Source organism: Protopterus annectens, chromosome 9.part0 (genome assembly GCF_019279795.1).
Source record: "Protopterus annectens isolate FY-2018-M chromosome 9.part0, PAN1.0, whole genome shotgun sequence".
Taxonomy (NCBI): domain Eukaryota; kingdom Metazoa; phylum Chordata; order Ceratodontiformes; family Protopteridae; genus Protopterus; species Protopterus annectens.
The window spans coordinates 586,415,497-586,442,953 of record NC_056743.1 but is presented as its reverse complement, the minus strand read 5'-3'; the positions used below and the strand labels follow the sequence as shown (position 1 = coordinate 586,442,953).

General features: G+C 45.2%; 1 protein-coding gene across 1 annotated transcript in view; it reads left to right on the top strand.

Moving 5' to 3' along the window:
• The window catches only part of TIA1 (TIA1 cytotoxic granule associated RNA binding protein), a 1,460,724-nt gene that overhangs the window by 684,253 nt on the left and 749,014 nt on the right, over positions 1-27,457 (top strand). Inside the window, exon 6 of the mRNA XM_044083128.1 lies at positions 269-356. Within this exon, the coding sequence (XP_043939063.1) occupies positions 269-356 (88 nt within the window). The remainder of the gene's footprint in view (positions 1-268; positions 357-27,457) is intronic.

The window sequence follows — 27,457 nt, the reverse complement described above, 5'->3', positions numbered from 1 at the left end:
TTTTTTTAATTACTAGCATAAAAAGGGGGAAGTAAGTGTAGAGTTATTTGTATTAGTCATTGTTATTAATTGTAATGTAATTTGCACACCACTAATGGTAGTATTGGATAAAGGTTCAGAAAATGAAATGGAAGCCCATTCAAAATTTGTAATTTTTTGCCATTTAAATGTTTGACTGGATTTTATTGTTTTTTCCAGTTAAAATTTTGTGCAGAAATGTTAATTGGTGTATCAGGGTGTATCATCATTTATTATTTTCTTTTTAAAGACCATTTTCATGTATTTGTTGGAGACTTGAGTCCAGAAATTACAACTGAAGACATAAAAGCAGCTTTTGCACCATTTGGAAGAATTTCGTAAGTACTCCATGAAATGATACCACAAAAACTAATTTTTTTTTTCTCTCTCTCTCTCTCTCTCTCTCTCTCTCTCCAAATAATGCAGATATAGTTAATGTAGAGTCCATTATTTTTAAATTGCTTCTTTTGACCTTGACTATTTCCTGTTGTCCCTTCCTGGACTGTGTGTATCTTATGTATTTATTTTTAAAAGGCACAGGGCATTTTGCTGTTGGGAGGAGTAGTAGCTTGAGTCATGTGGCTGTTCATCTGTATGTATATACATAGATGTGAAAGTTACGCATGGTATACCATGTGTAGTATGTGCATATGTGCTTGTGTGTGCACGCATCCGTTTGTCTTCTTGTATGTAAAATGTGTATGGAATTTTTAATCTCTGCATATTTATGCATGTTTGTATATAGTTTATAACCTCAGTGGGTATGTATTTTTAGATGCACGCGATGTATTTTTAATTATTCTTTGAACACCAGGGTTTTTAGTAACTGACACCTCTGTCTGGTTCTAGATAGAAGTACTTTAGTAGAAGATTAGCATTGTATCCTTGTAGGGCACTGCTAATGAATATTGGGAGTAGACTGAGACCACTCCTGCTTTTGACTACATTGGCATGTTGGAGTCCCTAGGAATACTTGTGATTTTGATTTCTAAGTGAGTTTGTGGGCCCTTTGCAGCCATGTCCTGCGCTTAAAGCAAAAAAGGTGCACATAATAAGGAAAAATGTGAAGAAAATACTGTAACATCCCATAGGTAATCTCGACATGTTTTGCTAATGCTTAAGCAAAGTAGATGAGAACGTCTTTTTTTTTTTTTTCCTCTTCTTTGACCTGAATCATGTTCAGTAATAAAGCAGTCATTTGGTTGCACTTAACATTTAATATTTTGATTCTAATACCTTTCCACTCTGTCATGTCCAGAGACTACCATGACCTTGGAGACAGAATATTAAATAGAGCCCTGAAAGAACCTGTCCGATATTTGTGTGTGTGCTCTTAGGATAGGTAGAATGCATGGATATTTTGTTGACTGCTGATCGTTTTTCAAGGCCAGGGTACTAGCTCACAGTTTCCTTTTATATAAAGGCACAGTGCAGGTCTTTTGGAATAAGTATTGATGCTTTTGTTCAGGGATGTCGGTGTCAATGTAAATATTTTGCCTGGTACTAAAATTAAGAAATATCTTGCTAAAGTCTACATCTGAAGCTTTTAGAAAAGTTTTGCTGCAGTTGTTCTTCGTGTTTCACTGTTGCAGTCATCACACTTGGGTTATCCTGCCAGGGGTAGCCCTCAGTCGGCCTGAATGCCAGAGGCTTAGTATTTCTGCGTTGGTTGCTGTCGCTCCAGGACTGATGTCATGTCGTCAGTGGTATAAAGTCAGGCAGCCGACGCCATTACATCAGTCTTTCTTGCCGAGGAGCCCAAAGCAGAAGCAGTTCGCACGAGTGCCAGTTGGCCGCTACCTGAGTTTTTCATTTCCAAATTGAAGCTAAGTACTCCGTTGGGGGTCCTTTTTTCTTGCTCTAACCAATGTCAGAAAAAGTTAACAATTGCCTCGCCTGTGGACAACAAATACCACACCGAGACTTCCATTCTTACTGCATCATCTGTTTAGGCCTAGACCACGACGTCCCTCGCTGTCGCTTTTGTGCTTTGCTCAACGCCAGAACTATACGTCGTCAAGCCCTTATTGTAGCTAAATCTTTTCGCTCTCAATCCTTGCATTCCAATATGGCTTCTGTAAGCCATCCGACTATCGATCTTCCGAAAAAAAGAACGTAAGGATAAAGACAGGCCGCACAGGTCCAAAACTGCTGCCGCTTCCATTAAGCTAGTCGTCAATTCTCCAGTCCTCACTGAGGCGCTTTCGCAGCCCCTGATGCCCACTTCACTGGATTCGCAGGCTGCTACCGTGACCCGTTCGGAGTCAAGTATGCCGCGAGACACTTCTTCGACTAAGTATCCTGTGAATGTCTCTACCTTGGATGGGTCCGGAGCCGCTTAGCAGGCACCGGCTTCTGAGGAAGTTCTTCGCACTACCGATACTCTACACAAACTGACGACTTCCTTCGCGTCTTCAGTTCTTTCTAAAACTACAGAGTTTCTAAGGCCCATGGTACGAACTACACCTAAAATCGACGACCCAAGCTCATGCACATGCTTTCATGCCTCAATCTCAAATGCTTAAATTGGCGGAAGACCTTATTAGGGGAAGCCAGGCTACCCCTTCCACAAGCAAGAGACTTGTCCCCAGTAGTTTTATCTGAACAGGAGTCCGATGACTCTGAGGTTTCTGAATATGAAGACATGCAACCCCTCTCTGCTTATGAGGATTCTGTTGCAGAGGAATCTATTCGTTCTGACTCTCCTCCCAAGGATTTTTCATTTGGTAAAATCCTACATACTTTAGGGGAGCATTTCCAATGGGAATGTCAGGACTATCCTCAGTCAAAAAAGAGACTCTGAATTCTTAGATTTACCACAGCGCAGACCTTTAGCCATTCCTCCTGTCCTGGATGTTGTGGATGATGATTTTATGGAATCCAGTTTGACTCCTGAAACCCTTCCTCCTGCTCCCAGGAAACCTGACAAAGTACTACAGAGTCCTAACTCACAAATTCTTTTTCAAAAATTCTACTGCTGACCCAAAGGTAATCTCCCAAGGACCAAAAGGAATTAAATCAACCTCAGCTAAGACTCCCACTCTCTGACAGGGATTCCTGAACTTTAGACAAATATACACCGCTGCAGCTCTTGCCAGTAGAGCACTCAATTGTCAGTTCCACATGCTGAAATATCAGCAGCATGCCATGGAACTCCTCAAACAAAAAATATCTTCCTTTCCTGCTTGTGCAGAAAATAAAGACTTACAAGAGCTTATGCATTCTGCAAACCAGGTTACTAAGCACACCTTGCAATGTGGCTTTGACGCCCTAGAAGCATCTTGTAGGGCAGCAGTCACTGTTTCTGTCCTTAGAAGGCATGCTTGGCTTACGGAACAGACCTTGCCAGACCATGTCAAATCAAAATTATTGGATGCACTATTGAACAAAGACAATTTTTTGGCACCAAGGCAGATGAGGTCTTAAAAAAGATGGAAGAAAAAGCTAAATCTATGCAGACAGTTGGACTTTTTAAAGGTCCAGCCTCCGAGGTTCAGTAGGCATGCCCCTCCAAGCACTGGTCCTTTCCCACCACCTCCAGGCCAGCTCAGCCCTGACCCAGGGAAAGCAGACCCCCCCCCCCCCCAAGACAGCAGTCCCAGGGAATGCAGAGATCTAAGCAGTGGAGTTCCTCCACTTAAAAAACAGGGCGTGCTAAGCCACCCCTCTTATAAGAGCTCACAATGACTTTACACCTCCACCCCTTACCTCTGCCCACCTGCTTGTGCCCCTAGGAGGAAAACTCTCCTTCCATGCAAACAGCTGGGCCTCTTATTACCAATGATTGATGGGTCCTCAACATAGTGTCCCAGGGATACAAATTTTATTTCCACACTCTGACAACCTCAGAAGGGTTCCCAGGTCTTCCTCCAAGCCAGTGGGTAGAGGCCAAAAAGCAAGTCCTTTCCTTGCTCTCCATTAAGGCAATGCCGCATGTTCCTGCAGAGCAGATAGGCCAGGGTTTCTCTTCCAGACTCTTCCTGGTACCCAGAAATGAGGGCACCTAGCGCCTAATCCTCTATCCATTCTAAACACCTTTCTGGTGATACCAAAATTCAAAATGCTCTCCCTCCAGCAGCTTCTTCCTGTGCTTTCCAAGTTTGCTTGGTTAGCCACCCTAGACCTAAAAGAGGCCTAACCTACACATCTGTCAGGGAATCTTGCAGGAAATATATACGTTTCAGGGCAGGATCTATGCAATTTCAGTTTTCTGCACTTTCCTTTGGCTTATCCACTGCTCCCAGGGTTTTCCCAAAATGCCTGGCTCCAGCCATTGCTTTTTGCAGGCAAAGAAATATTCAAATTTACCCCTACTTTGACGATTGCCTGATTCAGGGCAGACAGTCAAGAAAAGCTGTTACAGCACCTGACCTTTGTAAAGTAACTACTGACCTCCCTGGGGTATACTAACAACGAAAAAAAATCAAAACTAGTCCCCACACAAAAAATTGTATTCCTTGGAGCAAGCCTGGACACAGCATCCCAAATGGCATTCCTTACTCCAGAAAAACAAACCTGACAGGCTACTTCTCTCAACTAGCCACCAGACCCTAGTTATCTTCAAGGAAAATCCTGTAAGCTCTAGGGTTCATGGCCTCCTGCATTCTACTTATTCCATATGCCAGACTGCAAATGAGGAAACTACAATGGTACCTAAAAAGCCTTTGGTGCCAACACTCTCAAGACCTGGAAACTATCATACCTATGATATCCTGTCTAAGGAAACTTTTTCTTTGGTGGATAGCAGCATGCAACCACAACAAGGGACTTCCCTTCTCATAACTCCACGCCACCCAGACCCTCACCACAGATGCATAAGACTATGCCTGGGGTGCACACCTGGATGCCAGGTGCATTCAGGGCCATTGGAGCCCAAATCAAATACAGCTGCACATCAACTAAAAAGAGATGTTAGCTGTTCAGCATGCCCTGACAGCTTTCAGACCCCTACTCTCCCCGGGGCCTCTAATGATCAGAACAGACAACACCACAGTGATGTGGTATATCAACAAGCAGGGAGGGACTCACTCTTATCTCTGAAGGCCCGCCATGTCCCTTTCGCACACTGCTTCAGCCATGCAAATACACCTGCTAGCACATTTCCTGCCAGGCTCCCTAAACTATCTGGCAGACCCACAGGAGTGGCAGCTAGACGACAGAAACTTCAACCTTGTAACCCAGAAATGGGGCACCCCGAAGGTGGACCTCTTTGCCTCCCACTCCAATCATCAGCTCAGCAAATTCTGCACCAGGGAACCTCGCAGCAAGACCTGGAAAGTGGGTATTGTATCTACCAATGTGTAAACCTCTCGATCTATGCATTCCCCCTCTACCACTCTTTTCAAGGGTACTGCTTAAAATAAGGGAGGAAGAACCAAGGGCAATCTTGCCCCAGGCTAGCCACACCAGCACTGGTACCCACTGCCGCACAGCCTGTCACCCCTGCCACCTACCTCAGATCCTAACACTCCTCACCCAGAAGAATGGAGAATTCATGCATCCAGAATTGCAGATCCTGAACCTGGTAGCATGGGCTTATTCCCTGACCCTCAAGCTGCCAGCCTAAGCAAACAAGTCCTGGATATGTTGTACATGAGGCCAGATGCCCCAGCACTAGAAAATCCTATGCTGACAAGTGGAAAAGGTTTTGCACCTGGATCCAGGCTAAAGGAGCCGAAACAGCACAGCCCTCCCTTCTTCTCATCCTGCATTACCTAGCAGACCTACTACCCAGGGGTCTATCCTTCTCCTCTATTAAAATTCATGCCTCTGCTATCTCTGCTCATTACAGCACAGAGCCACCTCTCTTCTCACACCCTCTCATCAAACAGTTCATGAGAAGTGCATACAACTTAAGGCCACCCAGAAGAGCTCCTACCCCAGGTTGGGACCTTAACTTTGTGTTGGAAATGCTCACCCTACCCCCTTTTGAGCCTGCAGCTTCAGCAGAGTTAAAAATCCTCTCTTGGAAAACAGCCTCACTTCTGGACATCACTTCAGCTAGAAGAGTTTCAGAACTACGAACACTCATGGCTGTAGAGCCCTTCATTTTCCATGCTGACAGGGTCTTCCTCAAGTCTAACCCATCCTTCATGCCTAAAATGGTGTCCAGTGTGGCGCTCAACCAATCCATTCATTTGCCCACCTTTTTCTCTAATCCACAAATCAAGGGGGAAAGGATTCTGCACACTCTAGATGTGCACAGACCGCTCAGATTATATCTGGATAGGACTAAATTTTTAGGAAAAACTATCCAGTTGCTCGTCATCTTTGCGGCAGAGGATAAAGCCATATCCAAACAAACAGTCTCCAAATGGATAGCACACTGCATCCATTTCTGCTACAAACAGCATGAGAAACTGCCCCCAAAGGGGATCAGGACACATTCCACCAGGGCAACCTCCAGCTCTTCAGCTTTTCTCAGAGGGGTCCCCATCAGAGACATTCTGGAGGCTGCAGCATGGACTTCTGTTCTTACCTTCACCAAGCATTTACCACATGCTTATCTTCTCCAAATCCAGGGCAGGCTTTGCCACCGCAGTCTTGCAGGGCATCCTAGCCAGCCCCCAATCTTCTTGACTTCTTCCACCCTTTTCTTCAGCTTTGGAAATCAACCCAAGTGTGATGACTACAACAGTAAAACACAAAGAACATAGTACAGTTGCGTACACTTACCATAAATGTAGATGTTCAAGTGCATTCACTGTTGCAGTCCTGGTTTCCCAACCTCCACCCCCCTTGTTTGTCTGTCTCTCTTCCTCTTTCCTTACAGGGAATTTTTGGTATTTACTTTCTACTGGTGGTCTTCCACCATAATCTAGCTTCCTATTTGGGGGCTCTTGACAGTTGGGGCAAGAAAAACTGATGTAATGGCGTCTGCTGCCTGATTTTATGCCACTGATGACCTGATGTCAGTCCTGGAGTGACAGCAACTGACGCAGAAATACTAAGCCTCTGTTCGGGCCGACTGAGGGTTGCCCCTGGCAGGATAACCCAAGTGTGATGACTGCAGCAGTGAATTCACTCGAACATCTACATTTATGGTAAGTGTACACAACTGTCCTTTTTAATTAGTGTCCCTGGTTAGTGCAACCAGGTCAAGTGGCTCTAAAAGAAGAATGCAATACTCTACTGTAGTTTTTGATGAAGCTGGGAGTTCATGTATGAATCTCTGATAGAAACATTTAACTGTATCGTGATGCACAGGTGTTCTTTTTATTACTGTTGCAAAGTGATTCATCACATATAGAATTTTTCTGCCAGGTGAACATTTGACCATCCTTCTGGTCTTTCACAGATTCAAAATATCCACATGATGCCTAGCCCTTCCAGCACTGCAGACATCTTAAAAAGGGGTGACCCATTCCAACCATTTATGTCTTCCACGGAATTTGCATGTCTGTCCATTGGTGCTATCCTAGATGATTCTAGATCCGATTACGAGCAGTACTATTCAAGAAATTCTTCTTTGTCTTTTTCAGCATTGCACTGTGACCATTCTGATTTTTGTTTTGTAAACTCTTCTGAGGCCACTGGCCCAGAAAGCATCTCCAAGAAGTGTGCTTGCAGCTGACCGATTCCACTAAAGGATCATCAGTCTGTCTTTTGCTTTACAGGCCATAGCTTCCCATTTGAGGAAACTGTGACCCATTTGAAAGATATTTTCAAATGGGAAGGCAGACCGGTCTCGACACAAGAAATTTTGAGCTTTTACAAATGGAAGCTCTCACGCCTGTGACAATCCTGCCTTTCTTGGAAGCCCTGGTAAATGTGTTTTGTAGCAGCATTCCTAGCCATAGACTCCCTAGCCCCCACAAAGTCAGATTTTTATAGGATGCAAGACCCAAGTTTATTTCTGTATAATACCCTAGTGACTATACGGTGGTTTCTCTAGACCCAGTAAGGTCTCAAAGATGGCCCTTCCTGAAAATTTTTACCTAGGCCTTCAGGGCAATTAATTGACAAACCTACATGGAACAAATTACTGTTGGCTGTTCTGAATCATGGGTTAAAAAAAAAAGAGCCATTTCAGACCCTGACTTTAGGGCCAGTTTTACAGGAGCACACTTGTGTTGCTGCATGTCTGGCCAAAGCACAGTGGGTATGATGCTGTGGATGCACCATCCACTTGTTAAATTTTTAGAAAGCATGCCTGGCCAAGGCTTCATCTGCTTTTTTACAGTGTTGAGTAATGTTAATGCTTGGGAGATCACTGCAGAAATGCTTAAGAAATTTAATGGGGGGGGGGGTTCTGCAAGGGGGTGACAGCTTTTTCATTTCTCTACACCCAGGTTTGGTAGGAATTAGACCCCTCTAAACTTGGTCCCTTGTACATGAAAGTGCTTAAAGGCAGATAGCAAAAAAGGAAAGCCTCTGATCTGATGTCTTTCTGTCCAGTCCTTTAAATTTAGGTCTCTGATTTGACATCAGATCCTTTGACCGCTTCAAAGCTTAGGTTGTGGTGCTTAGGCTCCTTTCCTACCAATAATTTCCTGTATCACAGGAGCTACCACCGATCTTGTTTGCTGCTCTTTAACAGCTGACAGGTTCTGTGGTGCTCCAGATGTTTCACTAGTATCAGTATTTTTCTTGGATAAGGAAATATTTTATGGTATATGGGTAGTTTATTTCTCTAATACTTCATTCTTTGTTGTTGGTCAAGATACTTATTACTATTAATAGCAAGCTCTGACATTTTTGACAGTGTTATTCTGTTACTGTTGTACGTTCCCTTTTCGGACTTTGCCTTTTCTCTTTCAGTGAGTAAAAATTTACAGTGTTAGAGAAACTTTCATGTTTCAAAAAAATGTCGCAAGCTGCCCAACTGGACAATGTATTGTGTGGATCAAGCATACGTAGAATGTCTTGTGCATTTATCCCACCCACATTATGTGCTAAGATGGTTTATGCTTCTTCCTCCTCTTCTGTGGAAACCTGAGTTTTTTTTCTCCTTCTTCTGCTTCTCCAGTGCTCAAGTCTAAAGAAAAACAAAAGCAAGAAAAGCAAATGACCTAGAGAAAATGCTCTCCGGATCTGACACCGGCTGCTAAAGTGGTGGAACCATTGGATCTAATGCCCCATTGTATCCGATTTAAGTATAGCCCAGTGACGGACTTCCCCTGGTTCTCTCTCATGCCACTGTGTCCTAAGCTTATGACCCATCCTCCAGGAATAGTTTCATCACTCTAGGCCTTCTCCTTCCAGATCACCAAAGCCAGTCCGGTTCCCTAGAAGTCTCACCAAAGCGGACATGGACAGAATGGTGTGCTGCTTGGTGTGCTGCTTCTTGCGAAACCAGATCCAGTTTTGGGGGGGGGGGGGTTGTACTACAGACTCCAGCCACTGCTGGATCTGGTAGGGCATTGTCCACTCAACACCCAGTTGCTGCTGCTCCTCTGATCTAACTGCCTGGATCAGAGCCCTTGGATCCTACTTTAGTTATAGGCAGATCTTTATCAGAGCGGAGACCATGTGTCGCCGACTCGGATCAGTTCTCTGTCGACATCTTGTCCAGTTCCCAGAACCATGATATCTGCGTTGACTCTTGAGAATTTAAGTTTGGATTCTTCCTCTGGGAGCTTCAGCATTTGACAGGTCTCTTCTGGCAACTGGCTTGGATCCGAGATGAATGACTTCTAGGGTTTCGAACCAAAATTAGAAATTTCCTGGATCTATTGCAGACCTGACTTGAGGCATTTGAGAGGGTGCTTTTCATGCCAAGGGCCAGATCCTCCTCTTCTCAGTTGGATAAAATCCTCTCTGGGTAGGATCTTTGTGTCTGCAGCCTGACCATCTTGTGTCTTCAGGGAAGCCAGTATCTGAGAACCTTGACCCTGCTGTTACATGTTGAGACTACGTATGTTTGAGTTCTCTCCTTAACAGTCCATAGAAGAGGCACACAGGAAACAAGTGTAAGAGGAGGCACTTAGACTCCCCAGGTGCGTCACTAGCCACTGATACTGCTTTTGATGAAAGAGAAGGTTCCCCCAGATCCTCTGAGGACGTCTAATTCAGAGAGATTTTTGGAACTACTTAAAAGTGGGAGTTTTTCTTCCCAGACATTTTCTTCATAGGAATTGGTTTTCCTTGAAGGCCTTTGATTTTGGCCTCTCAACATCTTGGGTTTGATGCCTCTGTACTGCCCACATTTGTGGATGTCCCCTTTGTTCTTGTACACTGGCATGAGTATGCTTATTTTCCAGTCATGTGGGATATGCCTTTCAACATACTTCTGTTAGTAACCCTCAGGAGCCATTTCTCCCCTATCTCACCCAGCATCTTTATCATATCTGCTGTGACCTCATCTGACCCTGCTGCTTTCACTGACTTCATCTTCCTTAGTGCTGTTCTTCTAGGGTGGACTTCTCTTCTTCTCTCATAGTAGGCTGTTTCTGCGGCAGTGCAGCTTCTGTGGGGTTTTCTTCATTCAGAGGCTGCTGGGAATGCTCCTTCCATCTTTCTTTGATGTCCTCCTGGCTGGTGAGCAGGTTGTTGCTGGCATTCCTTATGAATGGTGTCTGACTGTCTTCTTTTTCTGTTTTTGCTTTGAAACTTGATAAAGTTTTTGTGCCCCATACCTGAGTCGCTTTCCAGTGCCTCCAATGCCCCATTCTTTGCTATTGCAATTTCTTTCTTAGCTTCTTTGTTAGCCAACCATTAGTCCTTCCTAACCTGGTCAGTCTTTTCTGTCTCCCACTTCTTCCTCCACTCTTTTTTTTTTTGATGACTTCCTGGACGTCTGAATTCCATCCCCAGCTTTCCTTATGTACCTTATTTCCATACCTGGCTCAGCCACATATATTTTTTGTAGTCCTAACACATGCCAGTTTTAGGTGCTACCATTCCTCAATTCCACCTATTTCCTTCTCTTCTTGGGGTGCTAGAGCCCTGAGTAATTCCTTGAACTGTTTTACTTTCTCTCCAGTCAACTTCCAGGTCTTCAGCCTGGTCTCTGTTGACCTTAGAACCTTCTGTTACCACTGCTTGCAGGTGATTGTGGCAGCTAGTGGTTTATGCTGTGGGCCGACTGTTTCACTGGGAATGACTTTGCAATCATGGATTCTGCCCCAGTGCCTTTTCCTTACTAGGTGGAGGTCTACCTGAGTTGCATGTTGACTATTCTTGTATGTGATCTCTCTTTCTGAACCATGTGTTGGCTACTATCAAGCCATTTGCCAGACAGAAGTCGAGTGGCTTCTCCTTTATTCCTGTTGCCCCACCCATGTGGATCCAGGCAGTCCTCATATCCTGATGTTCATTGTGTTACACTGCTGCAGTCATTACACTTGGGGTATCCTGCCATCATGCGGTTCCCCATTCGGCCTGAGTTCCAAAGTCTTGGTCCGGTGTCGGTTGCTGTCACCCCCTCCCTGACGTCAGTGTGACAGGGGTATATAAGATGCAGTCGACGCCATTTTCTTCAGTCTTTCTTGCCGCGCGGTGCCCGAAGCAAAAGCAATTCGCAAGTGCTGGTCGGCCGACTCCTCTGATTTTCATTCCGAATCCAGAACCGAAGTTTTCTACAAAGCTAAGTACCCCGTTGTGGAAACTTTTTCTTGCCTCAGACCGATGTCAGTAAAAGATAATAATTGTATTTCTTGTGGGAAGCAAATACCTCATAAGGATTTCCATTCCTATTTTATTCCATGCCTAGGCCCAGACCACGACGTCACTGGTTGTCTGTTTTGTGCTAGGTTTAACAAGCGCACTATTAAACGTCTGTTTGATTTTGCCCAAGTTTATTTTGGCAGAAAATTCAATTACACCATGCCATCGGAACTTCCGACGACCGGATTACATAAAAAGCGCAAGGACAGGCATCCGAGGCCCAAAACTGAAGAGGCCTCTTCTAGGCCGGTCGGCGGTTCTCCGGTTTTCAGCGAGGCGCCTACGCAGCCCCTGACGACCGCTTCTACAGAACCACAGACCGCCTCCAACTCCCATGTGGAGCTGGCTGGGCCTTCGGACGCTCTAGGTTTTCAGCTCACCGAAACTAACCCTTCAGAGGGAAACGAAGTAGCTGAGCAATCCACTGCTTCAGAGGGTGTTTTCAGACCTACTCAGTTGACCATTAAACCCTCTGCTAAGTCTAAGCCCCCCTTAAAAGCAAACAGACACAGCTTTCTCCAGGACAGGCTTCAATGCCTAAGAAACAAATGCTAAAAATGGCCGAAGACCTTATTACCCTGATCAGGGGGTCCCATCCTCCTCCTGATAAAAGGCCCAGACAGGATGCAGACTATGAATCTTCCGACCAGGTGTCTGTTTCCTCATATTCCTCCTCAGACCTGGGATATTCTTTACCCCCTTATGAGGATTCTGATGCTGAGGAATCAATTCCATCAGCCTCCCCGCCAGAGGACTACTCCTTTGGGGAGACCTTACATACCATGAGGGAGCATTTCCATTGGGAAGGCCAGGATTACTCGGAATCCAAGAAAAGGTTCAGACTTCCTTTTACTGCCTCAACACAGACCCCTTGCTATTCTGCCTGTGTTGGATATTGTGGATGATGTATACACTGAATCCAGCTTAAACCCTGACTCCTTACCCCCAGCCCCTGTTAAACCTGATAGATATTACAGAGTCCCTGACTCTCACAAATGTCTGTGCAAAAGCCCTGTTGCTGACCCTGAAACTATTTCTCAGGGACCCAAAGGGATTAAGGCCTCATCAGCAAAAAACCCAGTTCCCTCTGACAGATTCCAGAGCATTAATCAGATGGGGAAAGAAAGTATATACATCTGCAACTCTAGCAATGAGAGCCTTGAATTGCCAGATGTTCATCGTGCTATACTGCTGCAGTCATCACACTTGGGTTATCCTGTCGTCAGGCGGTCCCGCAGTCAGCCGAATCCCAAAGTCTTGGTCCGGCGTCTGTTGTCGTCGCATCTTCCCTGACGTCAGTGCGACAGGGGTATAAAAGAGACAGCCGACGCCATTTTCTTCAGTCTTTCTTGCCGCGGTGCCCGAAGCAGAAGCAGTTTGCAAGTTCCGTTCGGCCAGCTCCTGAAATTTTCGAATCGAGTTTCAGCCTGAAGTCTTCTCTAAAGCTAAGTACCCCGTTGGGGAAACTTTTCTTGCCTCAGACCGATGTCAGACAAAGTTAATAATTGTATTACTTGTGGGAAGAAAATACCTCATAAGGATTTTCATTCTTATTGTATACCTTGCCTAGGCCCAGACCACGACATCTCTGGTTGTCGGTTCTGTGCTAGGTTCAACAAACCTAAAATAAAGCGTTGGGCAGAATTCGCCCAGCATTATTTTGGCAGATAATTTAATTATAGCATGCCGTTGGAGCAACCGACATCAGCAATGATTAAAAAATGCAAAGATAAGGGCTGGCAGCCAAGGCCAAGACCAGATACTGAGGCCTCAGCAAGGCCTGACGCCGGTTCTCCGGTTTTCAGCGAGGCGCCTTCGCAGCCCCTGACTACCGCTGATTCAGAATTTCTCACGGCATCCCAAACCGAAACCGTTGGGCCTCAGGATCCGGTTCCACCTCACTCCTCGGACGCCAGCCCTAACGGGGATCCGGAAACTTTGAATAGACCTTCGGTCTCAGAGGGTGTTTTCAAACCGACAACTGCCTCTGCCAAGCCTTTATGCTAAGCTCAAAGCCCCCTTGAAAGTTAGAAAACCGGGGCCACCCCCCCCCCCCCCCCCCGACAGGCCACATATGCCTAAAAAACAGATGCTTAAGATGGCCGAGGATTTAATTACCCTTATCAGGGGATCCCAACCCCCACCTGACAAAAGGCCTAGACTGGAGGAAGATTATCCTTCCTCTGACCAAGCATCCATTTCCTCAGGCAACTCTGACGACCAGGATTACTCCTTCCCTCCTTATGAAGACTCAGATGCTGAAGAGTCCATTCCCTCGGTCCCCCCCCCCTGAAGACTACTCTTTTGGGGAAACTTTACACACCATGAGGGAACACTTCCACTGGGAAGGCCAAGATTACTCTGACTCCAGGAAAAGACTCCGTGAGTTTCTTCATCTTCCACAGCATAGACCCCTGGCAATTCTTCCAGTTTTAGACATTTTGGATGATGTTTTCTCTGAATCCAGTTTAAACCCAGATTTCTTACCTCCAGCTAAACCAGACAGATACTACAGAATTCCTGATACTCATAAGTTTCTATACAAAAGCCCTAATGGAGACCCTGAGACCATTTCCCAGGGTCCCAAAGGGGTTAAGGCCTCTACTGCTAAGAATCCACTCCCTTCTGAAAGAGATTCCAGAGCCATTAGAAAGATGGGGAAAGAAAGTGTATACTTCTGCCACTTTGGCCATGAGGGCATTAAACTGCCAATTCCACATGCTAAAATACCAACAGTATTTGATTACACAGTTAAAGCAGAAGCTGATCCCTCAGATCAACTAGATTTGAAAGAGATACAGGATTTACTGCATGCAGCAGAACAAGTGGGAAAACATACCTTACAGTGTGGTTTTGATTCATTGGAAGCCTCATGTAGAGCAGCTGTCACAGGGTCTGTCATACATAGGCATGCTTGGCTTAAAGAACAAGCCTTACCAGAACATGTCAAAGCAAAGTTATTGGATGCCCCATTGCAGAAAGATGTGTTGTTTGGTGTCAAAGCAGAGGAAGTTTTGAAGAAAATGGAAGAAAAGGCAAAATCTATGCAAACAGTTACAGATTTTTTACAGGTACAACCTCCTCGTTTCAGCAGAAACTGGCTATCAAAAAACTGGTCCTTTCCTGCATCAGACAGACCCCAAAGAGGTAGGTACAGGTGCCCAAGGGGCAGAGGCCAGCCACAAGGTTCTTTCAGGCCTAGACAATGGCATAGGGCAACTCAGAGGTGGAGACGAAAGATCTCAACCTTTCAGGAAACAAACACAATAACTTCCCTCTTCGCCTGCCAAGCAAAATTGCCCTGGCAGCACCTTTGGGAGGGAAACTGGCTCTATTTCCACAAAATTGGCGCATCATAACAAAGGACAAATGGATTCTGGACATTATTACCCAAGGCTACAGATTTCATTTCCACACTTTACCTCGGATGAGAGGCATGCCAAATCTGCCTCCAAACCAATGGGCAGAGGCTCAAATGCAAATTTCAGCTCTCATGGATATGAAAGCAATTCAAAAGGTACCTACAAAAGAGCAAGGTCAAGGTTTTTACTCAAGACTGTTTCTAGTCCCAAGAAAGGACAAAGCCTGGAGGCCCATCTTAGACCTCTCAATTCTGAACACATACCTGGAGATACCCAAATTCAAAATGCTCACTCTTCAGCAGCTCCTTCCCATGCTGGGCAAGGAGTCTTGGCTGGTAATGTTGGATCTCAAAGAGGCATACCTGCATGTCCCTATCAGACAAGATTGCAGAAGATACCTCAGATTTTTGGCAGGTACAACGCATTATCAATTCTCTGCACTGCCCTTTGGCTTATCTACTGCACCCAGAGTATTTACGAAATGCCTGGCATCAGTAATTGCATATTGCAGACAACGAGGAATACAAATTTACCCATATCTGGACGACTGCCTGATCCAAGTGGACAGCAAGGACATTCTATTACAGCATCTGTTTTTTGTAACACAGCTGCTCAGTTGCCTAGGGTACACAATAAACAAAAAGCAGTCAAAATTAATACCCTCGCAACAAATAATATTCCTGGGTGCCAGCTTAAATACAACGGCCCAGATGGCTTACCTCACACCAGACAAACAAAAGCAATTGACTCAATACTTCAAAAAGATAGCAACTTTTACCCAGCTCACTGCAAGAAAAATCCTGCAGGCATTGGGGTTCATGGCATCATGCATTCAACTAATCCCATATGCAAAGCTGCATATGAGAAAATTACAATGGTACCTGAAAAGTGTATGGTCTCAACACAGGCACAGCCTCGAAACAAATATACCTATCATTCCCTGCCTTTAAAAAGAGTTCCTATGGTGGGCTCAAGCATGTCAAACAAGCAAGGGGGCTTCCTTTCGTCTTACCTCCAGCAAACCAAACCATGACAACAGATTCTTCAGACTATGCCTGGAGAGCGCACATGGCAGGACAATGCATAACAGGGCAAATGGTCTGCAAAACAAATGCATTTTCACATCAACCAAAAGGAGATGCTAGCTGTGCAAAATGCCCTGACAGCCTTCAAGGACCTCTTGCATCCAGGACGACTTCTAATAAGGACAGACAACACCACAGTTATGTGGTACATAAACAAACAGGGAGGAACACACTCCTACCCTCTATGCAGACAGGCTATGACCTTATGGAACACAGCTTTGACCTACCAAGTACAGCTACAAGCACAATTCCTGCCAGGAAAGGAAAACATATTGGCAGACGAATTAAGCAGAAACATGGCAGACCCCCCACGAGTGGAGAATACACCCACAAGTATTTTCAATGATAACTCAAAGATGGGGATGACCAGACATAGATCTATTTGCTTCCCCCAACAATTGCCAATTACAAAAATTCTGCACAAGGACTTATCACTCCCTAGCCTGGAAAGTGGACGGTCTATCATTCAGTTGGACAACACTGACAGTCTATGCCTTCCCTCCACTACCTCTATTGACCAAGGTATTACTGAAGGTCAGATCAGAGAGACCACAAATGATCCTCATTGCTCCGGACTGGCCACGCCAGCACTGGTACCCATTATTAAGGAACTTGACTCACAGCCCTCCATGGATCTTGCCTCAGTTCCCACTACTGTTGACTCAGCAAAACTATCAAACCCGTCACAGCCAGCTCAGAACTTTAAATTTAGCTGCATGGAGAATTCCTTAAATTATCAATCAACACTTCTCTCAAAGGACGTCCTGAATGTAATTATGGAGGCCAGGAGACCCAGCACCAGGAAGACTTACTCAGACAAATGGAAAAGATTTTGTGCATGGCACCAGACTAAAGGTCAAAATCCTTGGATTCCAAACATCCCTCACATACTGCAATACCTAACTGAGATGTTACACAAAGGCCTTTCCTTCTCCTCCATTAAGATCCATGCTTCAGCCATTTCAGCTCAATATAATACGGATTCCCCAATTTTCTCACACCCTTTACTTAGACAGTTTCTCAGAGGGGCTAAGAATATAAGACCCCCCAGAAAACCACCAGCACCAACTTGGGACCTGAACTTCGTGTTAGAAAAGTTAACACTACCTCCTTTCGAACCAGCATTCTCAGCAGAACTACAATACTTGTCTTGGAAAACAGCCTTGCTACTGGCTATTACCTCAGCACGCAGGGTCTCAGAACTACAAGCACTTATGGCAGTGGAACCTTTTATCATTTTCCATCAGGACAGAGTCTCTTTGCGAACTATAACCCTACCTTCATGCCCAAGGTAGTATCCAGTGTGGCTTTGAATCAGACCATTCATTTACCCACCTTTTATCCTAACCCACATAATAAAGGAGAAAGGCTCCATCACTCTTTGGACATTTACAGACAGCTACGTTACTATTTAGATAAGACAAAGATCTTCAGAAAAACTGACCAACTCTTTGTATCATATGCTGCAGGTTCACAAGGAAAGGCTATTTCAAAACAGACCATCTCCAAATGGATAGCACATTGTATCCGCTTTTGCTGCTCGCACCATGGGAAGGCAGTGCCTGTCAATATTAGATAACATTCTACCAGGGCTACTGCAACCTCAGCAGCCTTTCTCAGAGGAGTTCCAACCAAAGACATTCTGGAGGCAGCTACTTGGAGTTCAGTGCACACCTTTACCAAGCACTACAACCTTCCATTATACTCAAAAACCAGGGCTGGTTTTGCCACTACAGTTCTGCAGGGCATCCTAGCATCTCCTAACCCAGTTTAGTACCAGCCACCCTTCCATAGCTTTGGGATTCTACCCAAGTGTGATGACTGCAGCAGTATAGCACGATGAACATAGTACAGTTTTGTACCTACCATAAATGTAGATGTTCGAGTGGTTATACTACTGCAGTCCAGGTTACCCTCCCTCCATCCCCTCTACATACCAGGGTGTTACAACTCCATGTACTTCAATCTCTTGGATGCATGTTTATATGGTGTATTTGCTAACAGCTAGTTCTATTGCTTATCTACTAAGGTATTGTTGCATAGCTATTGTATTGCCTTCCTACTTAGGGGCACCTGACAGCTGGGGCAAGAAAAACTGAAGAAAATTGCATCGGCTGTCTCTTTTATACCCCTGTCGCACTGATGTCAGGGAAGAGGCGACGACAACCGACGCCAGACCAAGGCTTTGGGATTCGGCCGACTGCGGGACCTCCTGACGACAGGATAACCCAAGTGTGATGACTGCAGCAGTATAACCGCTCGAACATCTACATTTATGGTAGGTACAAAACTCTACTTTTCACATGCTAAAATATCAATTTTTGATGTCTCAGTTGAAACAAAAGATGCTTCCAGATTCAGATCCTCCTAATTTTAAAGAAATGCAGGATTTATTGCATGCAGCTGAACAAGTGGGAAAACATACCTTGCAAGGTGGGTTTGATTCCTTAGCGGCCTCCTGTAGAGCAGCAGTTACAGGCTCTGTTATTAGAAGGCATGCTTGGTTAAAAGAACATACGTTACCAGATCATGATAAGGCCAAACTGTTGGATGCGCCTTTGCAGCGGGATGCGTTTGGAGTTGAGGCAGAGGAGGTATTAAAGAAAATGGAGGATAAGGCAAAATCTATGCAAACAGTGAAAGATTTCTTACAGGTTCAGCCTCCTCGTTTTAGCAAAAATTGGCCAACAAAGAATTAGTCCTTTCCAGTCACAGACGGACCTCAAAGGGGCAGATATAGACGTCCAAGAGGTAGAGGTCAGGCACAAGGCCCTTACAGACCTCGACAGTGGGGTACACCAGGCCAGAAAGAAGGGGAAGACAGGCCTCAACCTTATAAAAAGCAGCCTCAATGACTTTCCACTACAGCTGAAAAACAGCTCTCTCTTGGCAGCACCCTTAGGAGGAAAACTGGCACTTTTCTGTCACAATTGGCATTGCATCACCAAAGACAAATGGGTTCTCAACATTGTATCTCAAGGTTACAGGTTCCACTTTCACACTCTGCCAAGGCTAAAAGGAATGCCAAATCTGCCACCAAATCAATGGGCAGAGGCTCAAAAGCAAATTACAGCACTCATGGACATGAGCTATTCGAAAGGTACCACCACAGGGGCAAGGACAAGGATTTTACTCAAGACTCTTTCGGGTTCCCAGAAAAGACAAAGCCTGGAAGACCCATTCTGGACCTTTCTTCTCTAAACACTTACCTAGATGTGCCGAAATTCAAAATGTTAACACTACAGCAGCTTCTTCCCATGCTGGACAAGACAGCTTGGCTCGTGACTTTGGACCTCAAGGAGGCATACCTGCATGTCCCTATCAGACAAAACTGCAGAAGATACCTCAGATTTCTAGCTGGTTCAAAGCACTATCAATTCTCTGCACTGCCCTTTGGCTTATCTACTGTGCCCAGGGTCTTCACAAAGTGCCTGGCACCAGTAATTGCATTTTGCAGGCAAAAAGGAATTCAAATTTATCCATACCTGGGCGACTGCCTGATTCAAGCAGAGAGCAAGGACATTCTTCTAAAGCATCTGGCGTACGTAAAAAAGTTAAGTTGCCTGGGGTACACAGTAAACGAAAAGAAATCAAAACTAGTGCCCTCACAACAGATAATATTCCTGGGTGCCAGCGTGAACACAACAGCCCAGATGGCTTATCTCACGCCAGACAAACGAGGACAACTGACTCGATGCTTACTTTTGATGGCAACAAAAACCCAACTCCCTGCAAGAAAAATTCTGCAGGCCTTGGGCTACATGGCATCTTGCATACTACTAAATCCATATGCCAGACTGCATATGAGGAAACTACAGTGGTATCTAAAGAGTGTATGTTCTCAACACTGTCAAAATTTGGAAACAGTTATACCACTAATTCCTTGCCTTCAACAGGAGTTTCGATGGTGGGCTCAAGTTTGTCACCTCAACAAGGGACAGCCTTTTACTCAACCCACAGCCAGGCAAACACTGACAACAGATGCATCGGATTACACCTGGGGAGCACACATGGCAGGAAAATGTATTCAGGGTGAGTGGCCCACAGAGCAAAGCCATCCCCACATCAATCAAAAAGAGATGCTAGCTGTACAAAATGCAATTATAGCTTTCAAGGACCTCCTACATCCAGGACAACTACTACTAAAGACATAACACCACAGTTGTGGTACATAAGCAAGGGGGCACACACTCCTACCCCCTCTGCAGACAACCCATGACCTTGTGGAACACAGCTCTAGACTACCAAGTTCATCTGCAAGCACAGTTCTTGCCAGGAGAGAAAAACACACTGGCAGACGACCTAAGCAGAAACATCGTAGACCCCCATGAGTGGGAGTTGAACCCACAAATATTCAGAATGATAACACATAAATGGTGGAGCCCGGACATAGATCTGTTTGCATCCCCAATGAACTGCCAGTTACAGAAATTCTGCACAAGGCGCTACCATCCACAAGCATGGAAAGTGGATGCCCTCTCATTCAGCTGGAAAAACCTGCAAATATACGCTTTCCCTCCTTTACCTCTTCTTCCAAAGGTACTCATAAAAGCCAGGCAAGAAGAGCCAAAGATGATCCTGATTGCATCAGACTGGCCATGCCAGCACTGGTATCCTGTCTTAAAGAACTTAGCACAAGAACCACCCTGGATTTTGCCTCAAATCCCACAGCTGCTGACACAGCACAACAATCAGATACTTCACAGCCCGCTAAAGACCTCAAATCTAGCTTCCTTAGTCAAGCAAGCAGTGCCTCTTTCCAAAGCTGTTATGGATGTCATTCTGGAGGCCAGAAGGCCTAGCACCAGGAAAGCCTACTCGGATAAATGGAAGAGATTCTGTGCCTGGAATCAAGCGCACAGCTTTGACCTTCTTGCCCCAAACATCCCTCAGATACTTCAGTACTTAACTGAGAATGCTGGACAAGGGCCTCTTATTCTCATCCATCAAGATCCATGCTTCAGCCATTTCTGCTCATTACAACACGGATCCACCAAATTTTTCTAATCTTTTGCTCAAGCAGTACCTCAGAAGGGCTAAAAACATAAGACCGCCCCGTAGAGCACCTAACCAACTTGGGATCTCAACTTTGTTTTGGAAAAATTAACTTTACCTCCTTTTGAGCCAGCTAACGCAGCAGAATTAAAATACATCTCTTGGAACACTACTTTGCTACTGGCAATAACATCAGCACAAAGAGTTTCAGAATTACAGGCACTAATGGCAGTGGAACCTTTCCTCATCTTCCACCAGGACAGGGTGTCTTTAAGAACTAACCCTACATTTATGCCAAAGGTGGTATCAAGTGTGGCTCTAAACCAAACTGTTCACTTGCCAACTTTTTATCCTAAGCCACAGAACAAAGGGGAGAGACTGCTACATTCGTTGGACATTCACAGACAGTTACGCTTCTACTTGGACAAAACCAAAGCTTTTAGAAAATCTGAGCAATTATTGGTAGCATATGCTGCAGGAACACAGGGAAAAGCCATTTCAAAACAGTCTATTTCAAAATGGATAGGGCATTGTATACGTTTCTGCTACACTCACCATGGGAAACCTGTACCTAGCAGCATTAGATCTCACTCCACCAGGGCAACAGTCACTTCAACTGTCTACCTCAGAGGAGTACCTACCAAGGATATTTTGGAAGCAGCAACATGGAGTTCAGTGCATACCTTCACCAAACATTACCATTTGCCTTTGTACTCCAAATCCAGAGCTGGCTTTGCCACTGCTGTGCTGCAGGGCCTTATAGCCACCCCTAATGCCATATAGAGCCAGCCTCCCTACCTCAGCTTTGGGATTTCACCCAAGTGTAATGACTGCAGCAGTGTAACACGATGAACATAGTACAGTTTTGTACGTACCATAAATGTAGATGTTCGAGTGTAAACACTGCTGCAGTCCAGGTTACCCTCCCTCCTTCCCTTCTTACTTTCTGGTACGTACCTAGGTCATCTACCCTTACTACCTATGGGGAGTATTTGCTGGTAACTAAAAATGGTTGTTTGCTTTTCTTTTGTATTTACTAGCAATTTGATTTGCCTACCTATTTGGGGGCACCTGACATCTGGGGCAAGAAAAACTGAAGAAAATGGCATCTGCTGCATCTTATATACCCCTGTTACTGACGTCAGGGAGGAGTCGACGGCAACCGACGCCGGACCACGACTTTGGAACTCAGGCCGACTGGGGAACCGCCTGACGGCGGGATAACCCAAGTGTTATGACTGCAGCAGTGTTTACACACTAACATCTATATTTATGGTAGGTACAAAACTGTACTTTACCAGATCATGTTAAAGCAAAATTATTGGATGCACCTTTGCAGCAGGATGTGTTGTTTGGAGTTAAGGCAGAAGAGAAAAAATGGAGGATAAGGCAAAATATATGCAAACGGTGAAGGATTTCTTACAGGTTCAGCCTCCTGGATTTAGCAGAAATTGGCCAACAAAGAATTGGTCCTTTCCAGTTACAGATGGACCTCAAAGGGGCAGATACAGACGTCTAAGAGGTAGAGGTCAACCACAAGGTCCTTACAGGCCTCGACAATGGGGTGCGTCGGGCCAGAGAGTAGGGGAAGACAGGCCCCAACCATGTAAAAAGCAGCCCTAATGACTTCCCACTCCAGCTGCCAAACAGCTCTCTCTTGGCGGCCCCCTTGGGAGGAAAACTGGCACTTTTCTATCACAATTGGCATATGATCACCAAAGACAAATGGGTTCTCAACATTGTATTTCAAGGTTACAGGTTCCACTTTCACACTCTGCCAAGGTTAAAAGGAATGCCAAATCTGCCACCAAATCAATGGGCAGAGGCTCAAAAACAAATTACAGCACTCATGAACATGAGAGCTATTCAAAAGGTACCACCACAGGAGCAAGGACAAGGATTTTATTCAAGACTCTTTCTGGTTCCCAGAAAGGACAAAGCCTGGAGGCCCATTCTGGATCTTTCTTCTCTAAACACTTAACTGGATGTTTCAAAATTCAAAATGTTGACACTACAGCAGCTTCTTCCTATGCTGGGCAAGAAAGCTTGGCTCGTGACCTTGGACCTCAAGGAGGCATACCTGCATGTCCCTATCAGACAAAACTGCAGAAGATACCTCTGATTCATAGCTAGTTCAATGCACTGTCAATTCTCTGCACTGCCCTTTTGCTTATCTACTGCGCCCAGGGTCTTCACAAAGTGCCTGGCACCAGTAATTGCGTTTTGTAGACAGAAAGGAATTCATATTTATCCGTACCTGGATGACTGCCTGATTCAAGCAGACAGCAAGGACATTCTTCTAAAGCATCTGGCATTTGTAAAAAAGTTATTAAGTTGCCTGGGTTACACAGTAAAAGAAAACCAATCAAAACTGTTGCCCTCACAAGAGATCATATTCCTGGGTGCCAGCTTGAACACAACGGCCCAGATGGCTTATCTCACGCCAGACAAGCAAGAACAACTGATTCAATACTTTCAGTTGATGGCAACAAAGACCCAACTCCCTGCAAGAAAAATTGTGCAAGCCTTGGGTTACATGGCATCTTGCATACTACTAATTCCATATGCCAGACTGCATATGAGGAAACTACAATGGTACCTAAAGAGTATATGGTCTCAACACTGTCAAAGTTTGGAAACAGTTATACCACTAATTCCTTGCCTTCAACAGGAGTTTTGATGGTGGGCTCTAGCTTGTCACCTCAACAAGGGACAGCCTTTTACTCAACCCACAGCCAGGCAAACACTGACAACAGATGCATCGGATTACGCCTGGGGAGCACACATGGCAGGAAAATGCATTCAGGGCAAGTGGCCCGCAGAACAAAGGCATCTTCACATCAATCAAAAAGAGATGCTAGCTGTACAAAATGCCCTTATAGCTTTCAAGGACCTGATGCATCCAGGACAACTACTACTAAAGACGGACAACACAGTTATGTGGTACATAAGCAAGGGGGCACTCACTCCTACCTCCTCTGGAGACGAGCCATGACCTTGTGGGAACACAGCTCTAAACTACCAAGTTCATCTGCAAGCACAATTCCTGCCAGGAGAGAAAAACACACTGGCAGACTACTTCAGCAGAAACATCATGGATCCCCATGAATGGGAATTGAATCCACAAATATTCAGAATGATAACACAAAAATGGTGGAGCCCGGACATAGATCTGTTTGCATCCCCAATGAACTGCCAGCTACAGAAATTCAGCACAAGGAGTTACCATCCACAAGCATGGAAAGTGGATGCCCTCTCATTCACCTGGAGAAACCTACAAGTATACGCTTTCCCACCACTACCTCTCCTTCCAAAGGTACTCATAAAAGCCAGGTAAGAAGAGCCAAAGATGATCCTGATTGCACTAGACTGGCCACGCCAGCACTGGTACCCAATCTTAAAGAACTTAGCACAAGGACCACCCTGGATTTTGCCTCATCCCACATCTGCTGACTCAGCACAACAATCAGATACTTCACAGCCAGCTAAAGACCTTAAACCTAGCTGCATGGAAGATTCCTTAGTCAAGCAAGCAAATGCCTCTCTCCAAAGCTGTTATGGATGTCATTCTGGAGGCCAGAAGGCCTAGTACCAGGAAAGCGTATTCGGATAAATGGAAGAGGTTCTGTGACTGGAACCAGGCTTACAGCCTTGACCCTCTTGTCCCAAACATTCCTCAGATACTACAATATTTAACTGAGATGCTGTACAAAGGTCTCTCCTTTTCATCCATCAAAATCCACACACCTGCTATCCCTGCTCATTACAACACGGATTCACCAATTTTTTCTAATCCTTTGCTAAAACAGTACCTCAGAGGGGCTAAAAACATAAGACCGCCCCGTAGAGCACCTACTCCAACTTGGGATCTCAACTTTGTTTTGGAAAAATTAACTTTACCTCCTTTTGAGCCAGCTAACACAGCAGATTTAAAATATATATTTTGGAAAACTGCTCTGCTCCTGGCAATAACATCAGCACGAAGAGTTTCAGAACTACAGGCATTAATGGCAGTGGAACCTTTCCTCATTTTCCACCAGGACAGGGTGTCTTTAAGAACTAACCCTATGTTTATGCCAAAGGTGGCATCAAGTGTGGCTCTAAACCAAACTATTCACTTGCCAACTTTTTATCCAAATCCTCAGAATAAAGGGGAGAGACTACTGCATTCTTTGGACATTCACAGGCAGTTACGCTTTTACTTGGACAAAACCAAAGCTTTCATAAAATCTGAGCAATTATTGGTAGCATATGCTGCAGGAGCACAGGGAAAAGCCATTTCAAAACAGACTATTTCAAAATGGATAGGACATTGTATACATTTCTACTATACACACCATGGGAAACCTGTACCTAGCAGCATTAGATCTCACTCTACCAGGGCAACAGCCACTTCAGCTGCCTACCTCAGAGGAGTACCTACCAAGGATATTTTGGAAGCAGCAACATGGAGTTCTGTGCATACCTTCACCAAGCATTACCATCTGCCTCTATACTCTAAATCCAGAGCTGGCTTCGCCACTGCAGTGCTGCAGGGCCTTATAGCCACCCCTAATGCCTTATAGAACCAGCCACTCTACCTCAGCTTTGGGATTCTACCCAAGTGTAATGACTGCAGCAGTGTAACACGAACATAGTGCAGTTTTGTACCTACCATAAATGTAGATGTTCGAGTGTATACACTGCTGCAGTCCAGGTTACCCTCCATCCTTCCCCTCTTACTTGCTGGTAAGTACCTATGTCTTCTACCTATTACTACTTATGGGGAGTAGTTGCTGGTAACTGAAAGTTGTTTGCTTTTCTTATGTATGTTTTATTAGCAATTTGAATTGCCTACCTATTTGGGGGTACCTGACATCTGGGGTAAGAAAAACTGAAGAAAATGGCGTCGGCTGCATCTTTTATACCCCTGTCGCACTGACGTCAGGGAGGAGGCGACAGCAACCGATGCCGGACCAAGACTTTGGAACTCTGCAGTTATTTTTGGAACGCTGCTCTTCCGGTGGAGTTCACTTGCTGTTTTTGCAACTGCAGAACCGCCTGACGGCAGGATAACCCAAGTGTAATGACTGCAGCAGTGTATACACTCGAGCGTCTACATTTATGGTAGGTACAAAACTGTACTTTCTGTCTGTCCTGATATGTGCATTCAGGTCACCCATTATTAACACCAGTTCATGTTGTCCTGCTTTATCTAGCTAGGTCCTGCAACTGCTGTCTAAATGCACTTTCTTCATCACTGTCATAATCCTGTTTTGCGGCATAGGCTAATTTTATGAATACTGCCCTATCATTACACTGCAGTCTGACTGCCATGAGTCTGTCATTAATTCTGATATCTTTTACTGCCTTCTGAAGCTTCTCTCACCATGATTCTTACACTGTTTCTAGCCTGCCCTACACCTGTGTAGTAGATGACTTTACTGCACTGCCCTTTCATCTCGTCTCTTGGATACATAGGATGTCCAGCCTCCTCCATATCATCATGTCATCCACTTCCAAGCTGCTTCCGGTCAGTGAACCTACATTAAGCATAGCAATTCTCAATTCAAGTTTAGCAGGTTGGTTGGTTTAGTCCAGCTTTCACTCAACAGAGCTATCCCAGGTAACCCAGGCTGGGCAACTAGACACCGGCCAGCTAGTAGCTTATTGACCAAGGGCTGCTGGGCTTTTATGGTGGGCACACACTGGCCAATAGGGACACGTACCCCTCTCACTGTTAGCACGGGTCCCTGGCGTGGGTCAGAGTAGGCCGGGTCCTCAACACACTTATCACCGGTAATTACCCATGCCCATTTTTGGCGACATTAGTCAACACGAGCGAATCACCTAGAGCCATATTTTGCACCGTCGAGTGGCTAGCTCTGCCACAGTGTGCAGTCTGTGATCCGTGTTCTCTTGTCTTGAGGTTACTACGCACCACAGTAGGTGTCCAAAGTGATTGGTCTATACAGCCTTTCCTCCTGTAGGGCAACATGTAGAGTCTGTGATGCTGCCCACAGCTCTGTTCATTGGTGAGTTTGAGATGGAAACACTCATCATGTTTTTCAGACATGGGAGAAAACCCCAAGGAGACCCAGCGAGAACATGCAAACTCCAAACAGGCATTGTCTGAGGTCAGGATCGAACCTTGTGCATGGGAGGCGAAGACTTTGACCACTAAGCCCATCTGATCTCTTCTCCTATCACATTGCATGAAAGTTCTGGAGAGGGTAATGGATGAACGGCTACGCAGATTAGTAGATTGTAAGATGGAAGATGAGCATTTTGGATTCAGATCAGAATGCAGCACAATTGACCCGATGTTTGCACTGAGACAGATACTTGAGAAGAAGCTAGATATGAGGAGAGAGACCAACTATGGGCATTCCTATACTTGGAGAAGGCATA